Below are 24060 nucleotides of genomic sequence, written 5' to 3'. Positions count from 1 at the left end.
GGACCTAGGGGTTACAGTGGACGAGAAGCTGGCTATGAGTCAGCAGTGTGCCCTTGTTGCCAAGAAGGCCAATGGCATTTTGGGATGTATAAGTAGGGGCATAGCGAGCAGATCGAGGGACGTGATCGTTCCCCTCTATTCGACATTGGTGAGGCCTCATCTGGAGTACTGTGTCCAGTTTTGGGCCCCACACTACAAGAAGGACGTGGATAAATTGGAGAGAGTCCAGTGAAGGGCAACAAAAATGATTAGGGGTCTGGAACACATGACTTATGAGGAGAGGCAGAGGGAACTGGGATTGTTTAGTCTGCAGAAGAGAAGAATGAGGGGGGATTTGATAGCTGCTTTCAACTACCTGAGAGGTGGTTCCAGAGAGGATGGTTCTAGACTATTCTCAGTGGTAGAAGAGGACAGGACGAGGAGTAATGGTCTCAAGTTGCAGTGGGGGGAGGTTTAGGTTGGATATTAGGAAAAACTTTTTCACTAGGAGGGTAGTGAAACACTGGAATGCGTTACCTAGGGAGGTGGTAGAATCTCCTTCCTTAGAAGTTTTTAAGGTCAGGCTTGACAAAGCCCTGGCTGGGATGATTTGATTGGGGATTGGTCCTGCTTTGAGCAGGGGGTGGACTAGATGACCTCCTGAGGTCCCTTCCAACCCTGATATTCTATGATTCTATGATTCTATGATACTTCCACTCAGATGATGACAAAACAGATGGTTTGTTTCAAGAGCCTCACAGATCATTCCAAACCCTTATGATTGAGCTCTGTCTACTGCTCCTTCAGGCAGTGTTTCAGTGCTCATATTCTTTAACAAGTTTCTACCGAGGAGTGGTCCCTCCCTTTTCCTTTACAAACACTCATTTTTTTTTATATACAAGTGATAAATGACAAAAATTGAGTGGGCTGATTGCAAATGGGACAATCCTTAAATCTCAGAGAGAGGAGCAGGTTGACAATAATGTCTTATTCCTTGGGCTTATAAGAAAATGGATGATAAGGAAATTTCTAGATGAAATTCACATCCCTGAGAAACAGAAATTAAAATTCTTTAAAGGAGCCAGGATTTATTACATGACAACTGTCCAGTATGCTCTGAACAATCTGTGGTATATTGAGGACTTTGTTGAAATTGCAAGCTGTTACTTTAAGAGTGGTAGTGGGGGTTTCCTTGTCCTGACTGCAGGTTCGGGTTGTTCTGTAGGAAAGTGTATGATGATAATCAGTCTGGAAAGAACTAGCCCAGAACAAGGTGGGGTGAGTAGTGCCTCTTTGAGTTAGGGAGCAGCCTGCTTTGTCCCTTTCTGTGTTTAATTAGTGTGTGGTGTCCAGGAGTCTAAGCATAAAAGTAGTGTTACATTGCAACCTTCCAGGAAGAGTATTTGATGTTTTCATCTAAATTGTCTGTGTGTATTCCATGAATATAACACAGCCTATCCATAAAAGATCAAGTGGGTGTGAAGTCTCAGTTTGTTGACTTTTGGACTGCAGCAAGATTAGGGTTTTTGAGTTTTGAATACTATAAAAACAATTTTGTGGTGATGGTGGGTTATGGCTTTTTTTTTAATCCAAGTTTAAGTTCTTGAGAGTGTAAAGAACTACAAGAAGAGTTTGGTCATTATCAGTTGCTTGGCAGAGATGAAATTCCTGAAGAAGTGTAGGAAGAAGCTTGGCAGGAAAATGGATTTATCTGGATGGATGTCAGCTTAAACAAGTGTGAGTGGGCTAATGACAAAAAACTCCTCAAGCATCAGGCCAAGACTGCAGAACTGATCCTGGTTGTTCCACAAGAACTGTGTGCTCACCTTGTGTGAGTAAGAAAAAACAAAACTTCATTCCAAGACAGCATGGAGTGGGCCAGTAGCTTCCCTTCAATCATGTGCTGAAGTTGGCTGGAAGCAACAATTCTGAGGTGCCAAAACTGGTGTTGAAAAAGATGAAGATGGGGACTTTTTGGGAATACAACAAGAATCAAAGACTGATTTTTAGGGGGGTTGGTTGTTTTCCTTGTGATTAAAACAACATCATCATTCATGATATGGAACTCCTTATTTGTAACTGCCTTGGAGAAACATTAGGATGTTTGAACAAAAATATTAGCAGAAATAAAATACCTTCTTCACAACAAACAACTCTCAGCATCATGCCCCCTCCTCCTTAGGGGCAGGTTCTCCCAGACTGGAACACCTGCAGCTCCTTCAGTCCCCATGACATGACTCCTGCCGATTTTAGTTCTGCCCCTTTGAGCCAACCTTCCCCCACACTTGGTGTCACATCCATGTGGAATCCGAGAATCTGGGCCCAGCTGGGAGTGACATCTCCCTAAGTAGCTCATCTGCACCAGCAGCACATGGGGGCAGGTAGTGCAGGCTGGGTCCCAGGCTTTCTCCACACCTCCCCTACACCAATTTTGGCAGGCGTGAGAGAGGATTGGGGAGAACAAAAAGGAGAGAGGGGATAAACAAAAGGCAGAGAATATATGTGATGGAGAGAACAAATAAGTATGACAGAGGGGGGACATATCAGGGCAAAAGCTAGGGAAGAGGAAAAGGAGGGGAGGAAGATTGAAGCAAGGGGAAGGAGTATTAGACACTTGCTCTTTTTGACGTACAATTTGAACACTCACAAAGGAAATTGCCAACATCATGGGAGACATTAATTCACACAACTTTACACTAGAACACATCAGTTACTGAGCTAGTCTTTGTTTCACATTCACAAATATGGTGGCATGATGGAACAGCTGTTCAGTAGACAAATTGCTACACGTCTCATGGGATCACCCTGAAAATCTCATGAAATGTTACTTATGAACCTACCTTGAAGGGCAAACATTTGAAATGAAAGGAAATGAGGGGACTTTAGCCAATTTCTAACAGTAGATCTTACCGAGATGGACTGGAGACCCGGCAGGTTTCCGGAAGGCTGCGACAGGCTCTTGGCGTTGAATACCTGTGGGATTTGACACAAGGCTCAATTTCAACTGGTTAGTACAGAGGAATGTGATTACAGGGTGTTCAATGGAACTGAAAGTAATACTCATTGATTTCTTTTAAAGACAAATGGAAAAGGAAGACAGTAACTGTGAACAAAGAAGTACCTTTAAAGACTGAGACAAAGGGTCAAATTAAGATCTAGTGAGGGTGGATGCTTCTCAGTGAAGTTGTATCCCTGAATCTGGGGTGCAGAATGACTTCTGAAAAGTGCTAAGCTCACTTGACTGCTAGGCATTGAGGGCACTCAGTGACTCTCAGGATTAGGCCCTGGAACCCCAGATTGAAAGGCATCTGAGACATGGTTACAGACCGTGAACCCTGACTGCTTAGCAATAGCACATGTGCCCTTGTTGAATGGTTAGAGATTATATTTAGAGACCAATTATGAGATTATTTTCATTTCTTTGTTCTTTATCCAAACAAGTTGCCCTCGTTAATTAAGTATATTCCCATGCAATAATCAGTGCGATGTTTGTTAGCATTGCAGACTGCTGGAAAAAAGCTTAGAAGATGAAACAATATTGTATTATTTAACTCTCAGTAGATGCCAATGGTATAATTTGCTACAAAGAGAAATTTGAAAAGTTACTTAACCTGTATTAGCTCAAGGAATATTTCTGTTACTTGCATAGGGTGAAGTGCCCCTGAATGCTTTGAAAACATTTTATTGGTCAGTGCACAGAACTTAAATAGTTATAAAATCTACTAAGTCCGTATTAGTTTAAGGACATACCTTGATTCTGGCCTCTTCCTTGTGCAGCCTGAATCTGCCCTAAGTAGACATTAAAATGGAAAATGTCATTTAGACTATGTTTAATTCAAGACTGTCATTATCTGGGATTTTCAGTGAGTTTCATTTTGCACTTGTCAGAGTTAATGACGTGTATATGGAGTTTCTTTATACTGCAGCAATGTGCTTGTGCTTATTGTTCATACATTTAAGTTGTTTCATGTGGGGGCAAAGTAAAAATATATAGTTCTTGGTTTTTGTTTTGAAAAGGAGCACTGAACAAGCAGGAGGCTGTGGCATGAGAGTGAGAGGTCTGTGACAAACAGGTGGCAGCCGGTCAGACAAGTGAATCCCCAGAAGAAACTGATCAAAAGTTAACCAGGTGCAGAACCTGTTCAGCTGAGTGCTATGACTGCAAACTGCAGAGAGGGCAGTAAAGCCCAGTTACTGGAGCTTTGGGAAAAGTCAGGAATTAATGTTAAATGTGTAACTGCAGACCAGCTCTGGGATGCTTTGATTAAATATGACCAGGCAGAACACAGCTAATACACTGTAATCTAGGCCTAGAATCAGGAAAATGCATTCTGTGCAGGGAGCTAGTCAGAGCCCATGGCTGGAAACTGATCCCAGTCTGTGGTTGGGACAAGTCTTATGGTGAGCATGAACCAGCGGTCATGGTGGCTGCTGAGGAAGATAGATATGCCATGGGCACAGAGGTGGAGATGGATGGGCCAACCCAGCCAGCACAGCTGAGCAGCAGGGAAAGTTGTGACCCGGAATGGGAAAAACGGCAAGACCATACACAGCAACGGGAGCTGGAGTGAGAGAGAGACTGCCACCTGAGAGCAGTATACAGAAGGAGCAGAGGAGTGGCTGCAGGAACGGCAGCAGCTGGGCCAGCAGGCAGTCCCTGGAGGAGTAAGTGGTTAGGATTATCTTGGGAAAGAGCCAAGGTCCAAAAATAAACTCCAGGTTTTTTCCCCCAGTGCCAGGTGAGAGTTCTTATTCAATAGCACAAATGTGTAGGTAGGTACTGTTACACAAGTGGGCTCTCATCTTGATCCTCTGCTTCTAGGAAGGCTTACACCTACTCAAATGCAAGGCCTGTCTGGAATATGTGAATCAGTAAAAAGTAGCCTTACTGGAAAATTCTCATCTAACCTCGAGGCCTATGCAGGGCTGGCTCCAGGCACCAGCGAACCAAGCAGGTGCCTGGGGCAGCAAATGTAAAGGGGCGGCAGGACGTCGGGCTCTGGGGTGGCAATCCGCCCTCAGCGGGGGTGGGAATTCGACGGCCGCTCCGTCAGCGTGTGTTTTGTGCTCAGCAGCAATTCGGCCTCCCCGTTCGGCGGCAAGTGTGGGTTGTTTTTTTTTGCCACTGGGGGGGGGGGGGGGGACAAAAACGCTGGAGCCAGCCCTGTGCTATGTACTGAAATATCTACAGAGTAAGAAGACCTACTACAGCACCTAAATTTGTATGCTTATTTATTTATTAGGTGCATTCCAATAGTGCCTACTTCAGGCCTACCAAGTATGCATCTTACACTGACATTCATGCATTAGGCAGCCCTCTCATTAGGGTTGGCAACTTTCTAATTGCTGACAACCAGACTCCCCTCCACCACACCCCTTCCTCAGAGGCCCCGCTCCCTGCTCCACCTCTTCCCCCCAAACTTCACCCCCAGCTCCATCTTCTCCTCCAGGCCCCACCCCCACTCATGTCTCTCTCCTGCATCATTCACTGCTCTCCCCGTTCCTCATAGCTGGAGCCTCTCTACCTCCCTTCCTCTTCCCCCTGCCGGCCTCCCTCTGCTCCTGAGCTGCAGACCCTGTCGCAGAGCCTCCCTGCGCAGGAGATGCAGGCAGGAAGCAGCCCCGGCTGAGTAGGGACTTGCGTGTGTTGATGACCCAGTGCCTTCTCCCTATCACCCACCCGCAGTAACCAGGCTTTTGATGTCCAGTCAGTAGATCTGACCGGACACTGCCAGGTCCCCTTTTCAACCGGACTTTCCGGTCGAAAACCGGACACCTGGCAACCCTACTTATCGTGCCTAAATCATATGAAAGATTGGGCCTGCAGTGGAGCAGGCCCATCCCTGCTGTTTTTTGCCTGTTTCCATGTAATCTACTGAGACAATCAATGTTGAGATTTAAAATTTGGGACTTTTACATTGAGGTTTATTTGTTAATTCATATTTTTCTAACAAGGAAAGCAAGGTGAAAACAAAAAAGGAAGAATATAAGGAAGGAAGCACAAATACAAGGACTGTTAGGGACAGCAAGGAGTATTTTCTTCTGAGAGACTCTCAGTCACAAATCACCTTTGGTTTAATCATGTAAACTTTTCCCAATACCAGTGGTTGGTAGTGGCAAAGCATTTTTTCTTATAGATGCAACCGTTGTGGTAATCGTTTGAACTACACTGTGTTCCAAGCGAGTTTACTCTGGAGGTGCCTTTTGAAAGCAAGTTACCAATGTACCATGATGGTCAGATGCGAGTCCCCATTAGCCAGGACAAACAAGAGAGTGTTTGATTCCTTCTCCAGTTTCTTCAGGATCCCACTGTTTTTAAATTTTGGACCAGACAGATTGTGGTGTGAAGCTGGGCATCCTCAAAAGCTACAGTCTGCATCCTAAAAGTGGGCCCTGAATGCATGTAAAGCTGAGGCGTCTGAGAGGGAAGCTGTGATAATCAAACAAAAATGGGGGCTTTTAACATTTTTTTTGGCAATTGTTTGATTTTTAGAAAAATGAAGTATTTAGAATCCAGAAGACATCCTCACCAGATGATAACAATGATGCAGTAGGTCAGATTTGGGGTATAAATACTATGCTTAGCAATGTCCTAAAAATCATATTAATGTGTTTGGTCCCAATTGTGTTCCTGACAGCAGGATATCTTCCATGGTCTTCAGCACTGACACATGATGAGGTATTGCCCCACACCCTGGGCCCTTATAATCTTTCTGCATGTATAGCTCTTTTTCTCTTTTGGGAAGAGATTCACATTAGGAACCTTCAAGAAATTTAAGAAGAAACCTGGATCTAAAATGCGATCAGGAGACTAATCAAAGACAAATAAAAATCACGAATACATTACATTTTAAAGTCTCAGGATTAAATCCCAGCCCCACTGACGTACATGACAAAACTACCATTGATTTCAATGAAGCTAGGATTTCACCCTTAATCTACATTCTCTTACTGATTTGGGATCTCAAAAAGCCTTTTAACTTCCTTTTTAAAGAAAACGTGGCCTAAATTGTGTCCTGCCCTGCATGAACATGAAACAGAAAAGGGAGTAGCACACAAAGGAACAGATTTACAAAGGTATTTAGGAATCTAAAGATGAATTCAGGCACCTAGAGCAATTTATAAAGGTTCCTAAAAGGAGTTAGACACCTAATCCCATTGACATTTGGTTTGGTGCTTTTGAAAATCCCACTAGGCACCTATCTGCATTTTAGCACAATTAAATACATTTGTAAATCTGTCCCTAAGAGACTACAGCCCAGATCCTCAAAGGTATTTAGGGGAAATCAGTGAGAATTAGACACCAAAATACTTTTTGAGTATCTGGATTTATGGCCCTCTTTCCATCTTCGTGCAGAGCAGGAGCATAATCCAGTTGGAGAGAGCGCACAGGCACTGCACAAGGCCACCAAATTTTGTGGGTCCCCAAAGGGGGAATGAAGGTGTGAAGTGAAGGTGGAACTATAATGGCCCAGAAGAGATGCCCTGGTGTAGAAGAGAATGGAGAGCCAGACTGAGCCAGAATTCCATAAAGGTCTTTCACTGCAGCACAACTCCTCACATGACAATCTGCCCTAGAGATGAACATTTGCACATTAGAATAAATGCCTCCGGGAATCAACATCTTTCATCTCCTTGCTATTTTTTTCTTCCCCATGCTTTCAAGGTGAACCTCAGTGATGAGGTAATACAGTGGGATTCACAACTTAATAATGAATTTTGCTCTCAGTACTTGAATTAGCTTAGCAGATAACCATTGCATCCCCCATGTGGTAGGATGCTGAATGGCTACTCTTAATTTCTATGGAGCTTATTTAATAAGACAAAACATCCCAATTTTGGTTTCAGATACATGGACACCACTTCCATTGGCTTCAGGGACAGTTGTACCTGCGTATCTGAGCAGAACCGAGCCCAAGGTGTTCTGTTACGTCTGCCACTCTTTCCGCTGAGCAGAGTGCATGTTCCTTTTCACTGAGTAGAAGCCAGATTTCAGTCCTCAGTCTAGAGAAACTTGCTAGCATTTGAAAATGTGTTTCTTTTTCTTCTCAGCTAAGTAATTAAATACTGCAAGTTGCTTCAAATATTTGTATTACAGCTTGCGGGCTAGAATGGAAGCAGGTTTCTGGATCAAGATGAAGGAGGAACTTTGACCAAACATGATGCTGTTATCAATAACACTAATGCAAAGCCAGGAAAAACATCACATTTATGCCAGACCCTGAGTCTTGGTCTGAGGTTTTCCAAACAGCACTGGCCTAACTTAGGTCAGTGTTCAAAGCTTTCAGCTCTCACTGAGCGAGTTTAAATAATTATCCCACAGTCTGAATTGCATATGTCAGAGCAGTATTCAAGTTTTGTTTTTTGGCAGCGGGAGGGGGGAGAGTGTAAGACCAGAGGGGCCAATGTGAAAATATGCATCAAGTAACTCAGGGGGCTTGGAAAAATTCAAGTGTTAGAAGACTGAGCACCCATAGTTTACCAAGGCAGAAACTTGCAAACAAATGTCTCAAGTTAGACACCTAGGTAACAGTGGTTCATTTTCGGAGATGCTGAGCACCAATATCTCCCACTGGAGTTGTGGGTGCTCAGCATCTCCGCAAATTAAGCTATATGTTTCTTTTCATGTTTACATACAGATTTAGAGGATTCATTACAGGCCCCCATGTTCGTAAATGCTGACCCAGGTTTGTGTAGGATTTCCTCAAGTTCCACTTTAAAAACTGGGCTGAAATCCTGGTCGTCCTGAAGTCCATGCGAGTTTTGCCATTGGCTTCATTGGGCCAGGATTTCACTCCAGTTTTGCAAATCTGAGCCTTAATGACACTGCAACACTGCTGCTTTAATATGCACTTTATCCACTCCTCACAACCATGAGCTGCAACACTGTACTTACTTGATGCTGCAGCTGCCACAGCTGAGTAAGCTGGATGGACGCTGCTAGGACCTAGGCAGAAACAAAACAGTTTCTAACTTTAAAAGGTGTTAAACAATAGGAACAGTGTACATGCTTGTTAATGAATGAAAGTGGGGGTGGGGGAGGATCAGGGAAAATCAGGTGAGCAAAGTCCATAGTAGAGAGCTCTTGCTAATGTAAGGGGACTAACGTTCAGTGGGGGTGTTTTAGTTGCTAGCTCCCAGTACTAAAAAGGGGGAAGCGTCGATGGGGAATCAGGACCCTGAGACTGACAGCCCCTAGGAACAATGGGGAGAGGCCAATGCTCCAAGTCAGCCTGAATGACGGCGGGCAGGCTAATCAGGGAGTCAGAGAGGTCCTGTCCTCCGTGTGAGCTGGAATTGCCTGGGCAGACAGAGTGGGGCCGAGCTAAGGAGAAAGCAGGGGCCCGAGCTGAGCTGGGGAGCAGAGCTGTGCCAGATCCAGAGAGAGCAGACCCTGTCCCGGGAGCAGAGCTGCAGCCCCAAAGCCAGAGGCACAGCCCAGAGAGAGCAGACCCTGTCCTGGGAGGAGAGCTGCAGCAACCAGAGCCAGAGGGGCCAGAAAAGCAGCCCAGGAAGCAGGTCAGTGCTGGGAGCAGAGTCACAGAAGCAGCCTGCAGAGCAGACCTGTCCTGGGAGCAGAGCTCCTGTCCTGGGAGCAGAGCTGTAGCAACCAGAGGCAGAGGGGCCAAAGCAGCAGCCCAGGGAGCTGGAGGCAGAGCAGCAGCAGTGCAGAGACAGAGTGGTGGGGCTGGGGCTGGAGCAGTCCGGAGCTGGGTGTGGTGAGCAGCTGTGGAGAGTGAGGGGGACCCTGGGCAGCGGGCCCAGCACAGGGAGACGCCTCAGCCAAGAGGCTCTGCAGGCCAGGCTTGGATCGTAACCCCGACAGGGCAGGGGCGACACTGGGAAGAAGGGTCCTACCACTTAGAGCCTGAGAGCGTGAGGCCACCACCAGAGCAAGTGTCCAACCCACAGCATCCCTGCAGCACAGCCAGGGCCTGAGAAGGCAGCCTGGGACCTACAAGGAACAGACTGTGAACTGCCCTGACATTCCAGAGACACTATTTGTGATGTTCCCTGCCACAGAGCAGGGTGATATTTCCTTTAACCTTTCCCATTTTTCCTTATTCTTTTTAAAATTAATTGTTGATTAAATAACTTGCATTTGCTTTAACTTGTATGCAATGGTCAGTGGGTCAGAGAAGTGCCCAGTGCAGAGAGAGTACCCTGGAGTGGGGACACCCTAGCCCCTGTCCTAGATGACCACAGCAGGGTTGGGGGTCGAGCCCCCCAGGAATCCTGGACCCAGCCTTGTTGGGGTTATGAGGACTCTGCCAGACAGGAGAGTGGAAGGGGAGTCTTCAAGGGCAGGGAGGCCACTAGGTAAAGGAAGTGGGAGCAAGGACTCGGATCCTTTTGCTGGCCACTTCACCGGGGTAGTGTAGAAGCCAGGAAAGTTCCCCACAATAGCGGGACTATTCCCCTGCTTACACTAAGGGTCCTTTTTAGGGTCAAAGTAGGATTGGGAGGAAAGTAATTGCAAAAAATCTATTTTGAGTAATGCATTTGAAAGTTATCATGAAACGATTCTCAAATCTCTGTGTTAAATTATCAGCCCACCTGTACAGCTGGCCAAATCATTCAAAGGAATATTTGTTGAATAATATATTTGAAATTATCATGATTTTATTGTGGGCAGGTGAGGGTCCGAACTCAGGTGGAACAATGCAATTCAGATGTAAGTCTATATTTTATCTATATGGAAGTAGTATCCATAAGTAGCACGTCTTACTCCTGAGAATATATATAGACTTGTAGATAACTAATATGAGTGTAGCCACTTTTAGCTATAACAGTCTACACTTACATAATATGGGGTTTATGTTTATGAAGCGTACTTTCTTCCAGATGGGCTTTGTAACCGCTCAGAAATTCATATCAGCACTCTTAACGCACTAATTTCACCCCTCCTTTCTGCTGATTCTTTTATACATTGTTAATATTCCTACATTGTATTATTTAATAAATTTTGATGGTCTATTAAACAAGGGCCAATCAGACTTTGACCTATTCTTGAAATATTATTATTATTATTATTTATTAGGAAAATTGAAGGTCAACATGACGGTACAAATCCCTGCCTTCATTCTACCGACCTGTATCCCTGACCCTATGCACTGCAGGTCGAGGTCTGGCAGCGGTAATAGTAGTTGTAGTGCTGGTTGTTGCAGGGATTGTCGTTGGCTTTGGTGTTGTGCTGATGGGTTCCAGAATTGTGGTTGGCTTCAGAGTTGTGGTGGTAACTTGTGTAGTTGGTACCGGTCCCGGAGACGTCTGATATTCTTTGCGGAGTGCATCGGCTATAAGTGTGTTTAAAAGTTTTATATATATATATATATATATATATATATATATATATATATATATATATATATATATAAAAACATGTAATTAGATATGACATATGTAGAAACATCATAAATGGTGTCAACTTGTTTAAAGTGAGCAACAACGTAGCCCAAGTTCATTCTGGCCACAACCCTGAAAATGTCTATAAGCACCAAACCAATTCATGCCTTCACTGCTGTGTGGATATATAGCATATGTCTTGATGTGACATAGTACTGCACCATTCTGTGGAAAGTAGTTACTAAAAAAAGGAATTAATCTGGAGCATTCATGCCCTTGATTCTCCCCTACAGTTTCTCCACTTTCACAAGAGAATCTATGAATCTGACAAGTATATCAAAAACACAACGTTCCTGATACTGCTGTTTTGCAGTCAATTTCTATTGCACTGGCATATCTTCTCTACATGATAAGGCAACTAGAAACTCCAAGTAAATGTAACTCATTTTACCTGACGTACTATAAAATCATTAAATGTGTCACTGAGCAAAGCTGAAATATGTGGTACCTACCACAGTACTGCAAGTTTGCTGACGTATGGACGACTTCTAGGGAAAGTGTTTCAGGGAATTGTGTCAAGATCAGAACAGCTTCCACCTGTTTAGCCGAGATGAGGTGAGGTGAGGTGGGGATAGGACAATATTTTGTGGGGCCTATATTGTTCTAAATTTGACTCATCTCAGACCAGTTATTTTAAAGTGCGGATACCCACTATTATGATGGAGGGGAAAATGAGATGCTTCTAAATTTTCTAGCTGCCAGATGTGCCTCCTAAATATCGCTATATGAAATGATTTTATGTGTTTTTATATATAATTTATCAGCTTTAAAAATAACCCCCTTAAATCTGCCCTCTCAGTCTATCTACAAAAACTGCCATAGAAACAAACATTTCACACCACTGCCCTCAATCCAGTTCCTCTCCACTTAGCTCACAGCCTCAAGGAAGGCCTAAGAAATTATGGGAATTAAAGCAGGGCTGTGTATCATTATTCAATCCGTTCATGGCTACCTCAGCACAGCCTAGTGTTCTCCTGTTGGAAAGCATCATCCCTGATACTGTCTGCTGGATTAATTACTACCTGCTGCTAGCCAGTTAAAAATTCAAACCTCAGACAGTTTTAAAGGGGTAACAAAGAGAGCTAAAAAAACCAAAACAGATGAATTGGAAAAATTAACAGAAACAATTTCCTTAGAGCTGAATTGTGCCTTGTCATGCACAGATGTGCTAAAGGGAAAAAGGTAGCTCGCACAACAAGTCCTCCCATCTAACTTTGTACCCAGGTGCCAGGGAAAAGGCATATTCTTGATCTTTGTACCCACAGCATGCAAGAACCAGGGAAATCTGAAGATGGCAACAATACTAGAAACCCCTGTGGGGACGAGGAAGGATTGTGCTGACGGTGGAAACATGGCTCTGTCCTTCCTGCTGTGCAGGCCAAGGGGAGAACACATTGCAGCCTGCAAGAGGGTAGTGGTGGACACTGCTGTGAGTTCGTATCCAGTGGACCTGGAAGCATTATGCCTACCTGAGCTACAGTACTTCTGAGAGTTGCTGTTCAGCCACTTTTCAGAGTAACAGCCGTGTTAGTCTGTATTCGCAAAAAGAAAAGGAGTACTTGTGGCACCTTAGAGACTGCCCACCTCCTGCCAGTGCAAAGGAGTGGCTGAAAGCCACAGTGAAGGCCTTAATATTGCACTGCAGTAGAGCAATACCATGTTACATGCAAAGCTTAGGTTGTGATGGTGCCCTTGCATCCTCATTCCCCTCTCCTCCCTTATCTTGGCATGCTCTTTGGTGATGGTTTGCAGAAGCAGAGGCTCATTCTCTTGCTATGCGAATCCAGAATAGAGGCTGCAGGAGAGGTAGATTGGTATACATTACAAATTCAAATTACTTTTTGTAACCCACTGCAGACTTTTTAGACTGAAGGGCTAATTCATGTCTAAGGATTTGCTGTGATCCACAGCCCATACCTTGTTCAGGTGATTTTTCTGATGCATTAGAGGTGTCTGTATTCTTGGTAGCCTTTATATCGTGTGCCAACTTTTTAGGTTCTGTATGAAAGAAAATAAAGCACTGTGAAGGGGTGTGTTTGGCCTGTGAAGCTCTCTGCTGGGGGGGTCTAGCTGCTCTACTACACCCTGCTCCAAGAAGCAGCAAGCTGAGAGGAAAATAACAAAGAAGGTGGGTCTTCCGAATTTGTCTAGAGAGGACTTTCTGGAGTGGCCATTTTGGAAACTATAGACCTGGTCTTCCAAAGGCTCAAGGGGCTATTAATAGCCAATCAGGGTCATGCTGGTCCAGATAGACGGAGAAGTCTGGCCTTAGCAGATCAGTTCCTGGCTTGGACCAGAGGGGGGCTCCTCTCTGGCCAAAGTACCTTGAGGGATGACCTGTTGGTTGTGGGTAGGCCTGTGCTCCCCGACTGGCCACAGGTCAAGTAGCATAAACCCCCAATAGGGGATGGAGCTTGTTTGGGAGGTTGAAAAAACAGCTGAATTGGAAGGGCCCAGAACTGGGGCTGAAGACCTTAGCAAATAGACGGTTTATTAATTAGACTCTTCCATGTAGACTTTGTGTCCAAGGCACTGAAGACCCAACAAGGTCAGCTGGCAGCCTGCAGGAGGCAACGGGGTGAGCAAAGGACTGTGCAACTGCACCCACAGCGAAGAGGCACTCGAGGGGTGAGTGCCTCTACACAAGCACCTTTCAAAATGTAGCATTCGGAGAAAGAAAACCATTTTGTTTCTCCCATTTACTGAGCCTAAATCACCAGATTGTCTAGGGACAAATAAATTAGTATCTCTAGACCAGTGGTTCTTAACCTTTCCAGACTACTGTATCCTTTTCAGGAATCTGAAGCCCGAGCCCTGCTTCCCAGGGCTGAGGCATGTAACTTCGCTTTGTGGGGCCCACTGTGGTGTGGGGCTCCAGGCATTTGCCCTGCTTGCCACTCCCTAACTCCAGCCCTGCACTTGTGTCCCCCCTGATGCTCACAGCCCCCACGTTGCGAAACACTGATCTAGATGAGTTGATGTAACCCCCGAAAGACCTCTGCGTACCCCTGGTTGAGAACCACTGCTCTAGACTATGGTATACTTTGGAATTGGAGTACACTATTACTTCCTTGATGCAAGTCTTATCCCACCAAATTCTGCAGTCCTTTACTCTGACAAAACTCCTATGGGCTTCACTGGGACTTTTGAACTGAACCAAAAAATGTAAGGTTTGGCTAATAATACAGCAAAATTCAGATAATTTACAAACCATTATGTTGATTCTGCTTCCAAGTAACTTGATGCCCTCAGAAAGATCACAAACTGCAAGAATTTTTCTGACTCCTGATTGCTATTGAAAGTCGTTTAAACCATGCTCCTGCAAACACTTTTGAATGTGCTTGCCTTTGAGCGTATGAGTAGTTGCATCTTAAAGTAGGACCAAAGCTTTAATGTGTGTAGAGTGGCTGGTTAGTACTAGTTTGTATGTTATATTTCAGTCATTAATTAAAATGCAGTCACAGGTCATTCCATCCTAAATTTCCTTAACCCCAAGTATGGAAGGGTTGTCCAATACCCTGATTCAGCAAAGCCCTTCAGCATGTATATAGATCTGATTGACTTAATTCAGCACATGCTGAAGGGCTTTGATGAATCAGCGTCAGAGCGAATACTGGAGGTTTTGGTGTTTAGTTTTCTCTCTCTTTTTCAGCAGTGCTGTCTTATTTTAGAGCTGACCCTAGAGTTATAACTTCCACATTAATTTGGATTCTTTTTTAAACCAGCAGCTGTTGTCTGTTTGTACCAACTGTGAGTAGTTATAACTTGGGAGACATTTATTGCTCTACACAGGTTTTGGGGTGGGACGCTGCCACTGCCAGTTGCATTAAAAAGCAAAAAGAGAATATATCAGGTGTCGTGAGTCTCTAGGGCCATTGGGACAATGGTAGACAACCATGTGTGAAGAGGGTGTTTTGACTATCTGGCAGCCAACCAGTAGCAGCTGGAGATAATGAGTTCAATTTTCTAGTCATGTAAAGTGGCTGTAATGTCTTAAATTGGAGTAAAACTGGCACTTCTCAGATAAGGAAGAGGTAACCTTCTGTTACAAGATGGATCCTGTATCCTTTACAGAAACCCAAATGTGACAAATCAATGGCACAGCTGTGCTCCTTTGATAGGCACAGTTTGGCTGGGAACATGGATGTCTGGTGGGAAGAGTGCTCCTTGGGGGGGGGGTCAGGGCTCTCTGGTTCATGTGGAATTGGGCTGAGGAGAAACATGTCGGAAGATTAATCAAAGACTGGGTTTGATACAGGAATTGTTATTAATCCCTTTGGTCATCTTGGAGCTTTCCTCTCAACAGCACACAACATCACTTGCCAGGATCTTTTCCAGTTCATGCTGTTTAATGGAAGACCAATGGCCAATACATTTTCTGCCATCCATGGTTTGCTGATGGCCAAGGTCACTCACATATTGGACGTGTAATTGAGAAGTGGTTGGATGAGGCTTCCTCGGATTAATTTCTGGTATGAGATGTGATCAGAGCACCAATCGCAGAAATAGTATTTTGAGTTAGACTGATTGCAGTCCATTGAGGCTTTAAAGTCCTATCCCATGGCTGTGATGGTACCTGCCCTGGTGTTCCCAGCTGTGGTAGGGGGCTCAATAAGTGGGTGTATTTGGGGTAAGTCTTTTGGTTTTCTTTTCCTTTTCCTGGAAGGAGACAAATTTTCAAAAGCATGGTCTCACTTCCATGGGTGTGATTTGTCCCCATACAATATATGCCTGGGAAGGTTGTGCTTTCTTTTTTTTTTTGGGTGGCCTGTTTGAATTGCAGGCACAAACCTGAACATTTGCACCTGTAAATATTTGACTATGAATGCAAATCAGTCACTGAGAGGTGAAAAATACTTAGATTTGCAAATGTAACTCACTTTGTAGGTGCAAAGTCTCTGCTGAAAATGTTCCAGGGGTAAACTAACCGGGCCTCAATACAGCTTAAAATTTAGGCTACGAGTCACTTGTGTTAAATTTGTACATGTGCCCTGAGATTTCTGTAACTAGGACACTTCATTGATCCAATAAAAAGCAGGCAGTTGGACTAGATGACCTCCTGAGGTCCCTTCCAACCCTGGTAGTCTATGAAATGATAGAAACAAAGTCTTATTTTTGTGCTGTGAACATGCGCTGAGAACAAAGTGCGTGGATTTTGAGCTATATATTTGCAATACAAGCAACTAGAATATGCAAGTGTCACTATGTAATTGTGCAAAAAAACCAGCCCATGACTTTGAGGATAACAACCCCCATATTTTACTTTCATGCAATAATGTGCAATTGGGTAACACTAGTAGCTACAAACATTTGTCCAGCATGAGCGTGTCCAGAATCCACATGTCGATAAACACGTGAACTCATTGAGAAGCCACAAAATAGCCACATGGTAGCACTGCTAAATAGTAGTGGATAACCTCATCAAGGTTCAGAAATCACACTGGCAGGCTGTGAATCACTAACAGAAAAGTGCATAGCACTATAAGAAAGTGGTAGGGGTATACCCAGGGCATCATTTCACACAGTCAATCACGTCTGATGGCCAAATAGGATGTCTGATTAGGGCTGGGGCCATTCAGTACTGTTTTCATATGCTTATCAACAATAGATCTGCCCTCTATTACAACCCCAGGGGCTCCTGTGTGCATTACACTGATGCAGATATCTACTGCATTTTAGTGACAAAGACATTAACAATAGTCAATATACCAGAGATTAACTGGTATAAGACCCGATCCAAAGCTCATTGAAGTTGATGGGAGGCTGTCCATTGATTTCAACTGATTTTATACCAGGGACGTAGAATAGAGTGCAGGTTAGAAAGGTGTCCATAGGGAAGGTGCCCATTACTGCATTAGGCTGGCAGTTCTTTGAAAGGGCTGGGGCTGTTGTCAGTTGACATACTTATTGTGGTTTTTATGTATTATTATCCATGCAGTTGATCACCCAAAGAGGGATGAGTAAATATCATCAGACGAAAAGGGAAATGTGTACCCCCTAACCACAGGTGGAATCCAAAACTCATTCATGCAAGTGGTACAGAATCATATTCTCTGACTTAAAGCAAGAAAAAACACTGGGGGAAAGAGGTCTGTGGGGAAAGATAGCAATAAGTAACAATGTTCTAGAATTCTGGCATTGTTGCCACATATATTAGAGAAAAGCATGTGATGGTTTTGTATAAAGTATTAACACCAATTTGGGAGTTAATACCAAGTGATGAGGCATTATTTCTGACTCATACCAATAAAAACCTTATACCATGCCCTCATCTAATATACATACATACATATATATATATGGAACATATGTATAAAATATGACGGAACATCAACTGTAATTACTTGCCTGCTTTAGCAGGTGAGCTTTTTGAGGAAGAATATTCAAGAGTTGATGGGTATGTCACACCTTTCTTTGGTTTGCCTTCTGCAAAAGAAAAGAATATATCAGATTCAGAACTGTATGGCCTAGGAGCCTTTTAATGAAATGGAAAACAGTCCTGTAAATAGCTCAGTTTAATTCTAAAATATAACTCACATGACAAGCTGACATCCAAAGAATTTCAAGTTCTCGTAGGGCAAAATTTGCATCAAATGTAATGAACCCTGTAATTCCCTCAGTTCTCCTTGATTCCATGATAATGTCTAAAAATCATTTCACTAAACACGTCAATATCTAAATAAGGGGAACAAGTGAAGTACTAATGCAAGAAGCTCTAAATGAATGACATGGGATCCCTTTCTTTAATGACATGACTTTTTTTTAAACCTCTGTTTCATGATATATCATTTCTAATGTGTCATTTACAATAATAACAGTGAGAATCCCGTGTGTGTGCTGGGACATATGGTAGTTATATCTGGATCTAAAATGAGGGTACCTTCCCTTGAAAATGAGGCATAGTTCAGTTATGCTCTAAACCACAGACCTTTCTAGTGCCACACCAGATGGCATTTCTGTTGACACAGGTGGCTATGAGGACTTCTCTTAAGTAGTAGTTTTTCTGCTGTTGCGTTCACAGTACTAGAGAAGCCAGAGGACACTCTATACTATAGGCCAGATTCAGAAAAGTTGGCACAGAAGGATGTGATTTGCATTTCCCTACCCCAGCTACAGTAATTCTCTTCCCTTCCCCTGCAACTGTGCCACAGAGGTGATGTACCAGTGTGGATGACAGGGGGTGTTTCTGCTTAAGCATTAACTTCCATAAAAGCTCTGCCAGTAGGTGCTACTGAGGAGAGGCACTGAATCAGCATCACCAAGGCAACATCTCATGTCAGATGGTGCCAGCCTTTACTTTTTGAGTTGTGTGGCAGTCTTGTTCTGCCAGAGCCTCATCCCCTAGTGGATTTTCTACAGCCAGGGGCCCCTGCTGGGGTTTATGCCGGTGTAAGGATAGGTGAGTCTAACCTTCTCCATATAAGGACAATAGTTGAGTCAGAGAAGCATTGCCTTTGTTCCCCAGTTCAATCTCTTCGTAGCAACTCCAGCCCCTTTATTCCATTTCCTTTGAAAGCCTGAGCTGTTGTAACCAATAAAATCACCAGATGATGAAGTGAATTTGCTTAAGTTCCCTTTCTAAACATGGCAAGATGCGAGGGTCAGTTTCAGCGCTCACTTACACTGCTGTAAGTCAGAAGTCGCTTCACTGAAGTTGAGGAAGTTACACTGACGTACAACTGGTGTGAAAGTCAGCTCTTGTCTTAATATCTGATGCTACATCTGATTTGTAATTTAAATAATGTCTGCAAATGTGCAGCTAACGCTAAATTGCTCAGTGTGGCTGGCTAGTCGGTGAGCTCTGGCGTCTTTGGTAAAGAACTGTTTGTGTCCCATGTGTGTTCCATGCATCTGTGGGAGCTGCTCTAAATGGAGAGCTGATTCTTGGTCTGGCAATCGTGCTACTCTTACACTGACAAGAAAGCTGCCACAAAATCCGTCGGAGTTTGTATAACCATAATATGTGTTAAAAGATGGGGTTGCTGTTAAAGATGGGTTGAAAACCTGAGTATTGTTGAACATATGGATGTTTGAAAAATAGGTGCATAGGTGAAATTTTCCCCATCCTCTCACCACTTACTTGTCACTAGCACACTCAGACATTTGGGACTCTCTTTTCTTTACCTAGTAGCCACAAAACTCCCATTAACCTGAATGGAGTCATTCACATGAGTGCCAAGACATTTTGGAGCTTGAAAACGAATACGAATCCATTTGCATACCTCCTAGCGTGCTCACCACTTCAATCCCGATGACCAGGCCTTGTGCTTGTTCCCCACTCCTCCTGTGTCACACCACTTCTCAGGCCAGGTCCCTTAACTGTTCCTCTTCTGCAGTCTCTTGTATAGATGCTTATTCACCCCAATAGTTTGTGATATTTAAACTGGTAAGTTTCCTATCTGGGAACAAACTGTCAGCACGCTTTCACCATACAATACCATGTATGCTCTTGATATGCTGACAACTAACTTGGCTGGTATATAGACAATTTCTCAGCTCAGATGTCAAAGTTGTCTTGGAGTCAGATCCCTCAGCTGGCTTTTCTGGTGTTTTGTATTTCTAGTCTTTATGCATCTCTTTTCTTATAATTAATAATTCACAAACAAATGTAAACTTTTTTTTGCCAGTGGGGTTTGTCTGCATCCAACCACAGGCCAACTAAAGCAGAACTAGATGAAGAGTTATGAGTCTCCATCTTTTAGCCTTTAAATTCCTCACAAAGAAAACCACATGTTTCAGAAGGCCCAGTAAGGACTCCCTTCCCTTTAAATACAACTCTCTTTCTGCATGAGCTACTATGATTACTCCCATTGACTCACCCAATCAATTCCCTGCCATTGCAGGGGCCTCGGGCATTGGTGTACCTCAGTCCCTCCTATTCTCTGCCCATGGCATGCTATAGTTTAATCTCTGAACTGCAGTAATACTTTAGTCCAATCCAGGTTATTGGATTCAACGCAGAGATAACTGAGTGAAGTTTAGTGGCCTGTGATGTAGTCCCATCTGGCCTTGAACTCTGATTTCAGTAAGGCTACTCACAGTGCATACAATTAAGCACAGGCAGGTTGGGGGCCTTATTCCAGGCATTTGAATGTTATCATTCCTATGTGTACCCAGTCTGGGTTGAACCTAGTCTTCCCATCTCTGTTACGTAGGTTTGTAACTTTCTTCTGCACCCTCTATTCCATGGAGTTTAAGTAACCAGGAGGTGTTGTTGTGAGAGACTCCAAAGCTCACTGGGTAGAAGCTGAGCAGCAATTCAGGTAAGAAATCCTATTTTCCCTTTACAGCCCAAAGTTAGAATTTGCTGGTTGTTAGAAGAGAGCAAGTACCAGAGGCAATTCGGCCATGACCGGAAATTCCCAACTATCCAAAGTAAATCCTCTTAAAATGTGAGCCAGGGCTGGGCTGTTAGAAAAGCCGCAAAAAGAGCATCCACAAACATTCATTCAAATTCCAAATGATAGCTCAGTTTGATCATATTCCTACCCCTTATTTGCTGTTCACAGGAAAAAATATTTCTTCACTTGAATTTCTCGGGAATGGCTGTTCATACATTTGTGCTGTGTTGATCTTTCCACAAGGTATGCCTGAAATACTCGTAGTTAACTAATAGTAGCTGGTTACTTGTCTTAGCCAAGCAGTGGAAATGTGCACACCATCGCACGCTTGTGTGACAGGAGGTTTAATACAGAAGCAACATAAAACAACGTAAGTTAGCACCTCCTGTACTAACTTAGACTTCTCTGTGCATTGGTAGAGGTGAGTGTAAGGGGACTTAATTTACACATCACCTCTGAATTTGTCTTGGGACTCTCAGGGCTTGTCTTTACACCCCTCTGGGGCACGTGTCACACTGTAAACAGTAGAGCGCTCTGAAGTGTCATGCTCTCACAGATTCCTAGTGTATGTTAACGTGGTTCTGTTTGAAACAGGACTACATCAACGTGCACTAGGAACCTTTTAGATTGGAGCATGTCAGCAGGATCTACATGGGACAGTGAGAGCGCAGCACTTCAGAGCGTTCTACAATTTACAGTGTAGCATGTGCCCAGAGGGGTGGAAAGACAAGCCCTAAGTTAGTGTAAGTTGTTGTAGAGTGTTGGTATGGAGGTGGGGGAGGAATTCAGGACAACAAAATCTGACTTAAGAAAGAATTTAATGGACCAACACAAATCGGCTGCTTCCTAGAGGTGGAGCAGAACTGTAATTAATACATTTAGGATACGTTGAAATGGTCACTTAAGACAGGATGCTGCCTCATCAGAGCAGTCACTTGAAGAGAATTCACTGAATACGGTTTGAGATATGGGACTGGTAATCTTTTTTAATTAGGATATGTATTTCTTTTAATAAAGAGCCCTGGCACTGCCTGCTGTGGCCAATAACTGCAGCAAAATGTTTTTTGCTGTTTATGGTTAAGAAGAAAAGCTTCAAAGCATGGAGTGAGTTTAACTGAAACAGATGTTTCAGGCTCTCTGCAAATTCAGGCAGACAATAGCTCTGAATTGTGAACCACCCCATCTATTTAAATGGGTGCTAACTCAGATGCCCCAGATGATACTTTGTGTCAACACAGTTATCTATTTCACTGCACATCAAAGCATGTAAGAAAGCAGAGGTATCAAATTATGAAGGTATACAGTCTACTCTGAGTGACCATTTATTTGGATGGGCTTTTAACAACACAACAGGGTGATGGGGCTTTGGTCATGCATTCAACTGGCCAGGTCCTTTGCATAGAGTACATGTCACTTTAAAGTGTGGTAGTGTAACATAATAACTGAATTAGCTCTGTAGATTTTTTTTTTTTTTGTGGGAGGAAGGAGGGTAGTACCTGAAACAATGAAGGACTCCCTCCAGCGTGGTAGGGACAAGGATCGGATTCCACTGGAGAAGCTCCCTCTGTAACCAGATTGTCCAGCAACTTTCTGAACAAGGATCTTCCCTCCTGAGTTGTCAATAGTACCACTACAAAACGGGGTTGGGAAGTGTTAAATGATATCAGAAATGAGGTAGAGAAACTTAGAAAATGTTCAACTATCCAAGAGTTAGGAAAGTGTTCTCTCTCATTTTAAATGACATGGTTGAGGTTACAACAGTCCTTGGAGCCACTTGAAGAAGTCTGCGGCTAAGAAGTGTTTATGCACTTACAGCTGTCGTAGGGGTCTTGTATTTTAACCTGACTCAAGTGTCAGTATATGGCTGAAGTTAATTGTGTCTGATGGCATTGTTCTGAACTGGCACTGCTGGTCAGACATGTCCCTGGCTCTTGAAGTACCAGCCCTAGAATTATAGGAAAAAAAGGGCAGAACTCTTTCCTGAGTTACTTTGTGCAACCGTGTTGACTTCAGTTGGATTTTTAAGTCAGGCAGGATTTAGCATAAAACTTCTAACATTCTAGACTCTAGAGCTTGAGTCAGATCTCACTGCCTTTATACCATGGTACGTACATTAACTCTGAGAGTTGTGATTTATGGATATGTAAGTAGGACGAGATTCAGGGCCCAAGAATCTAAACTAAATTTTGACAAATAGGAGGGTAATTTCCCCCTTTATTTCACAGAAATTAGAATTTTCCCTGTTCGAAAGAAATCAGCCATGTATTACCTGTATCTGGTTGTGCCTGATTCTGATCTCACCCTGATGTAAATCAAAAGAAACACCACTGAAATCAGTGGAAAACATGGCAGCTTGTGTGTGTGCTGAATGCTACAAAGTGTTCACCATGCGTGATGACATTATATGAATCCTAATGTGTAAGACGTCTCAGCTTCTGCAACCCAGACACTGAAGCATTAGTTTGAAAACCAAGAAGGGACTGCTACTGTAAACAGAGAAGTCTAGTTATAGTGTGTAAGCTAAGTGGAATGAGAAACATCAAATGGTGAAAAGTAACTTAGAGCTTTACAATTCTCTTTGAATAATTTCAGTTGTTGCTGGCAATAGAAGGAAAGGAAACTCACAGCTTTCATACACACTTCAGAATAGTCAACAAATCCAAACACAAATGGCACCTAGAGAAAACTGAGACCTTCTGCTCCAAAAATATAGGCCTCTACCATTTAAGCTACAGGAGAAACTACATTCTCGATCAGTATGTTGTGTTTGTGTCAAAAACAATTCAAACCTGTCTGCCCCTAGATATTCATGCACAATTCCCATTTTAGTCAATGGGAATTGTACACAAGTATTTTGAGGGAAGAATTTGTTTTTTGTAAGCTAGTCACTTGACAATTCAATAACAAACACCTGAATGCATATGACTTCAGCCAGCAGATGGCAGTGGTCTATATACATAAAAGCTAGCTGGTACAATAAAGAGATGCATAGGATTTTTATCCACACAGTGTGTCTCTCTCAGTTTATGTTATACTCCACCAGTGAATTGCTTGCAGTTTGGTGTGGCAGTTTGTAAAGTACCTTTTCACCAATTCTGGTTTTTCTGTGCCATGTTTATGTCACTCAGTATTTGGAGCATGGATGGCTTTAGTGTGGGTTGGGTTCAGTTGCACCCCAGAGTGCAAAAACAGCCAAATGTACATTCCTCCCAGCCTGGTGAGGAGGGGAAACCGGGAGCGGGAGTCATGAGCCCTGGGCTGAACCTGAGTGCCCGGTCACAATTTGTGGAGCTGAGCCCAGCCCATGGGACAGGAGCTACCACTACAGGATGAG

The 24060-nt window shown here is 43.5% G+C and overlaps 1 protein-coding gene and 1 long non-coding RNA gene across 2 annotated transcripts in view; one reads left to right on the top strand and one right to left on the bottom strand.

Moving 5' to 3' along the window:
- Positions 1-24060, bottom strand: part of VIT (vitrin) — an 83110-nt gene that overhangs the window by 31638 nt on the left and 27412 nt on the right. The window contains exons 5-11 of the mRNA XM_027820464.3: positions 22223-22356; positions 17734-17811; positions 13303-13383; positions 11073-11276; positions 8876-8926; positions 3730-3768; positions 2890-2952 (exon numbers count right to left, since the gene is read on the bottom strand). Coding sequence (XP_027676265.2) covers positions 2890-2952; positions 3730-3768; positions 8876-8926; positions 11073-11276; positions 13303-13383; positions 17734-17811; positions 22223-22356 — 650 coding nt within the window. The remainder of the gene's footprint in view (positions 1-2889; positions 2953-3729; positions 3769-8875; positions 8927-11072; positions 11277-13302; positions 13384-17733; positions 17812-22222; positions 22357-24060) is intronic.
- The window catches only part of LOC119565820, a 109918-nt gene continuing 99701 nt past the window's right edge, over positions 13844-24060 (top strand). Inside the window, exon 1 of the long non-coding RNA XR_005224813.2 lies at positions 13844-14013. This is a non-coding gene — a long non-coding RNA (uncharacterized LOC119565820). The remainder of the gene's footprint in view (positions 14014-24060) is intronic.

Source organism: Chelonia mydas, chromosome 3 (genome assembly GCF_015237465.2).
Source record: "Chelonia mydas isolate rCheMyd1 chromosome 3, rCheMyd1.pri.v2, whole genome shotgun sequence".
NCBI classification, from domain to species: domain Eukaryota; kingdom Metazoa; phylum Chordata; order Testudines; family Cheloniidae; genus Chelonia; species Chelonia mydas.
Note: the sequence above shows the minus strand (reverse complement) of the source record. Positions and strands in the feature narration are given on the sequence as shown.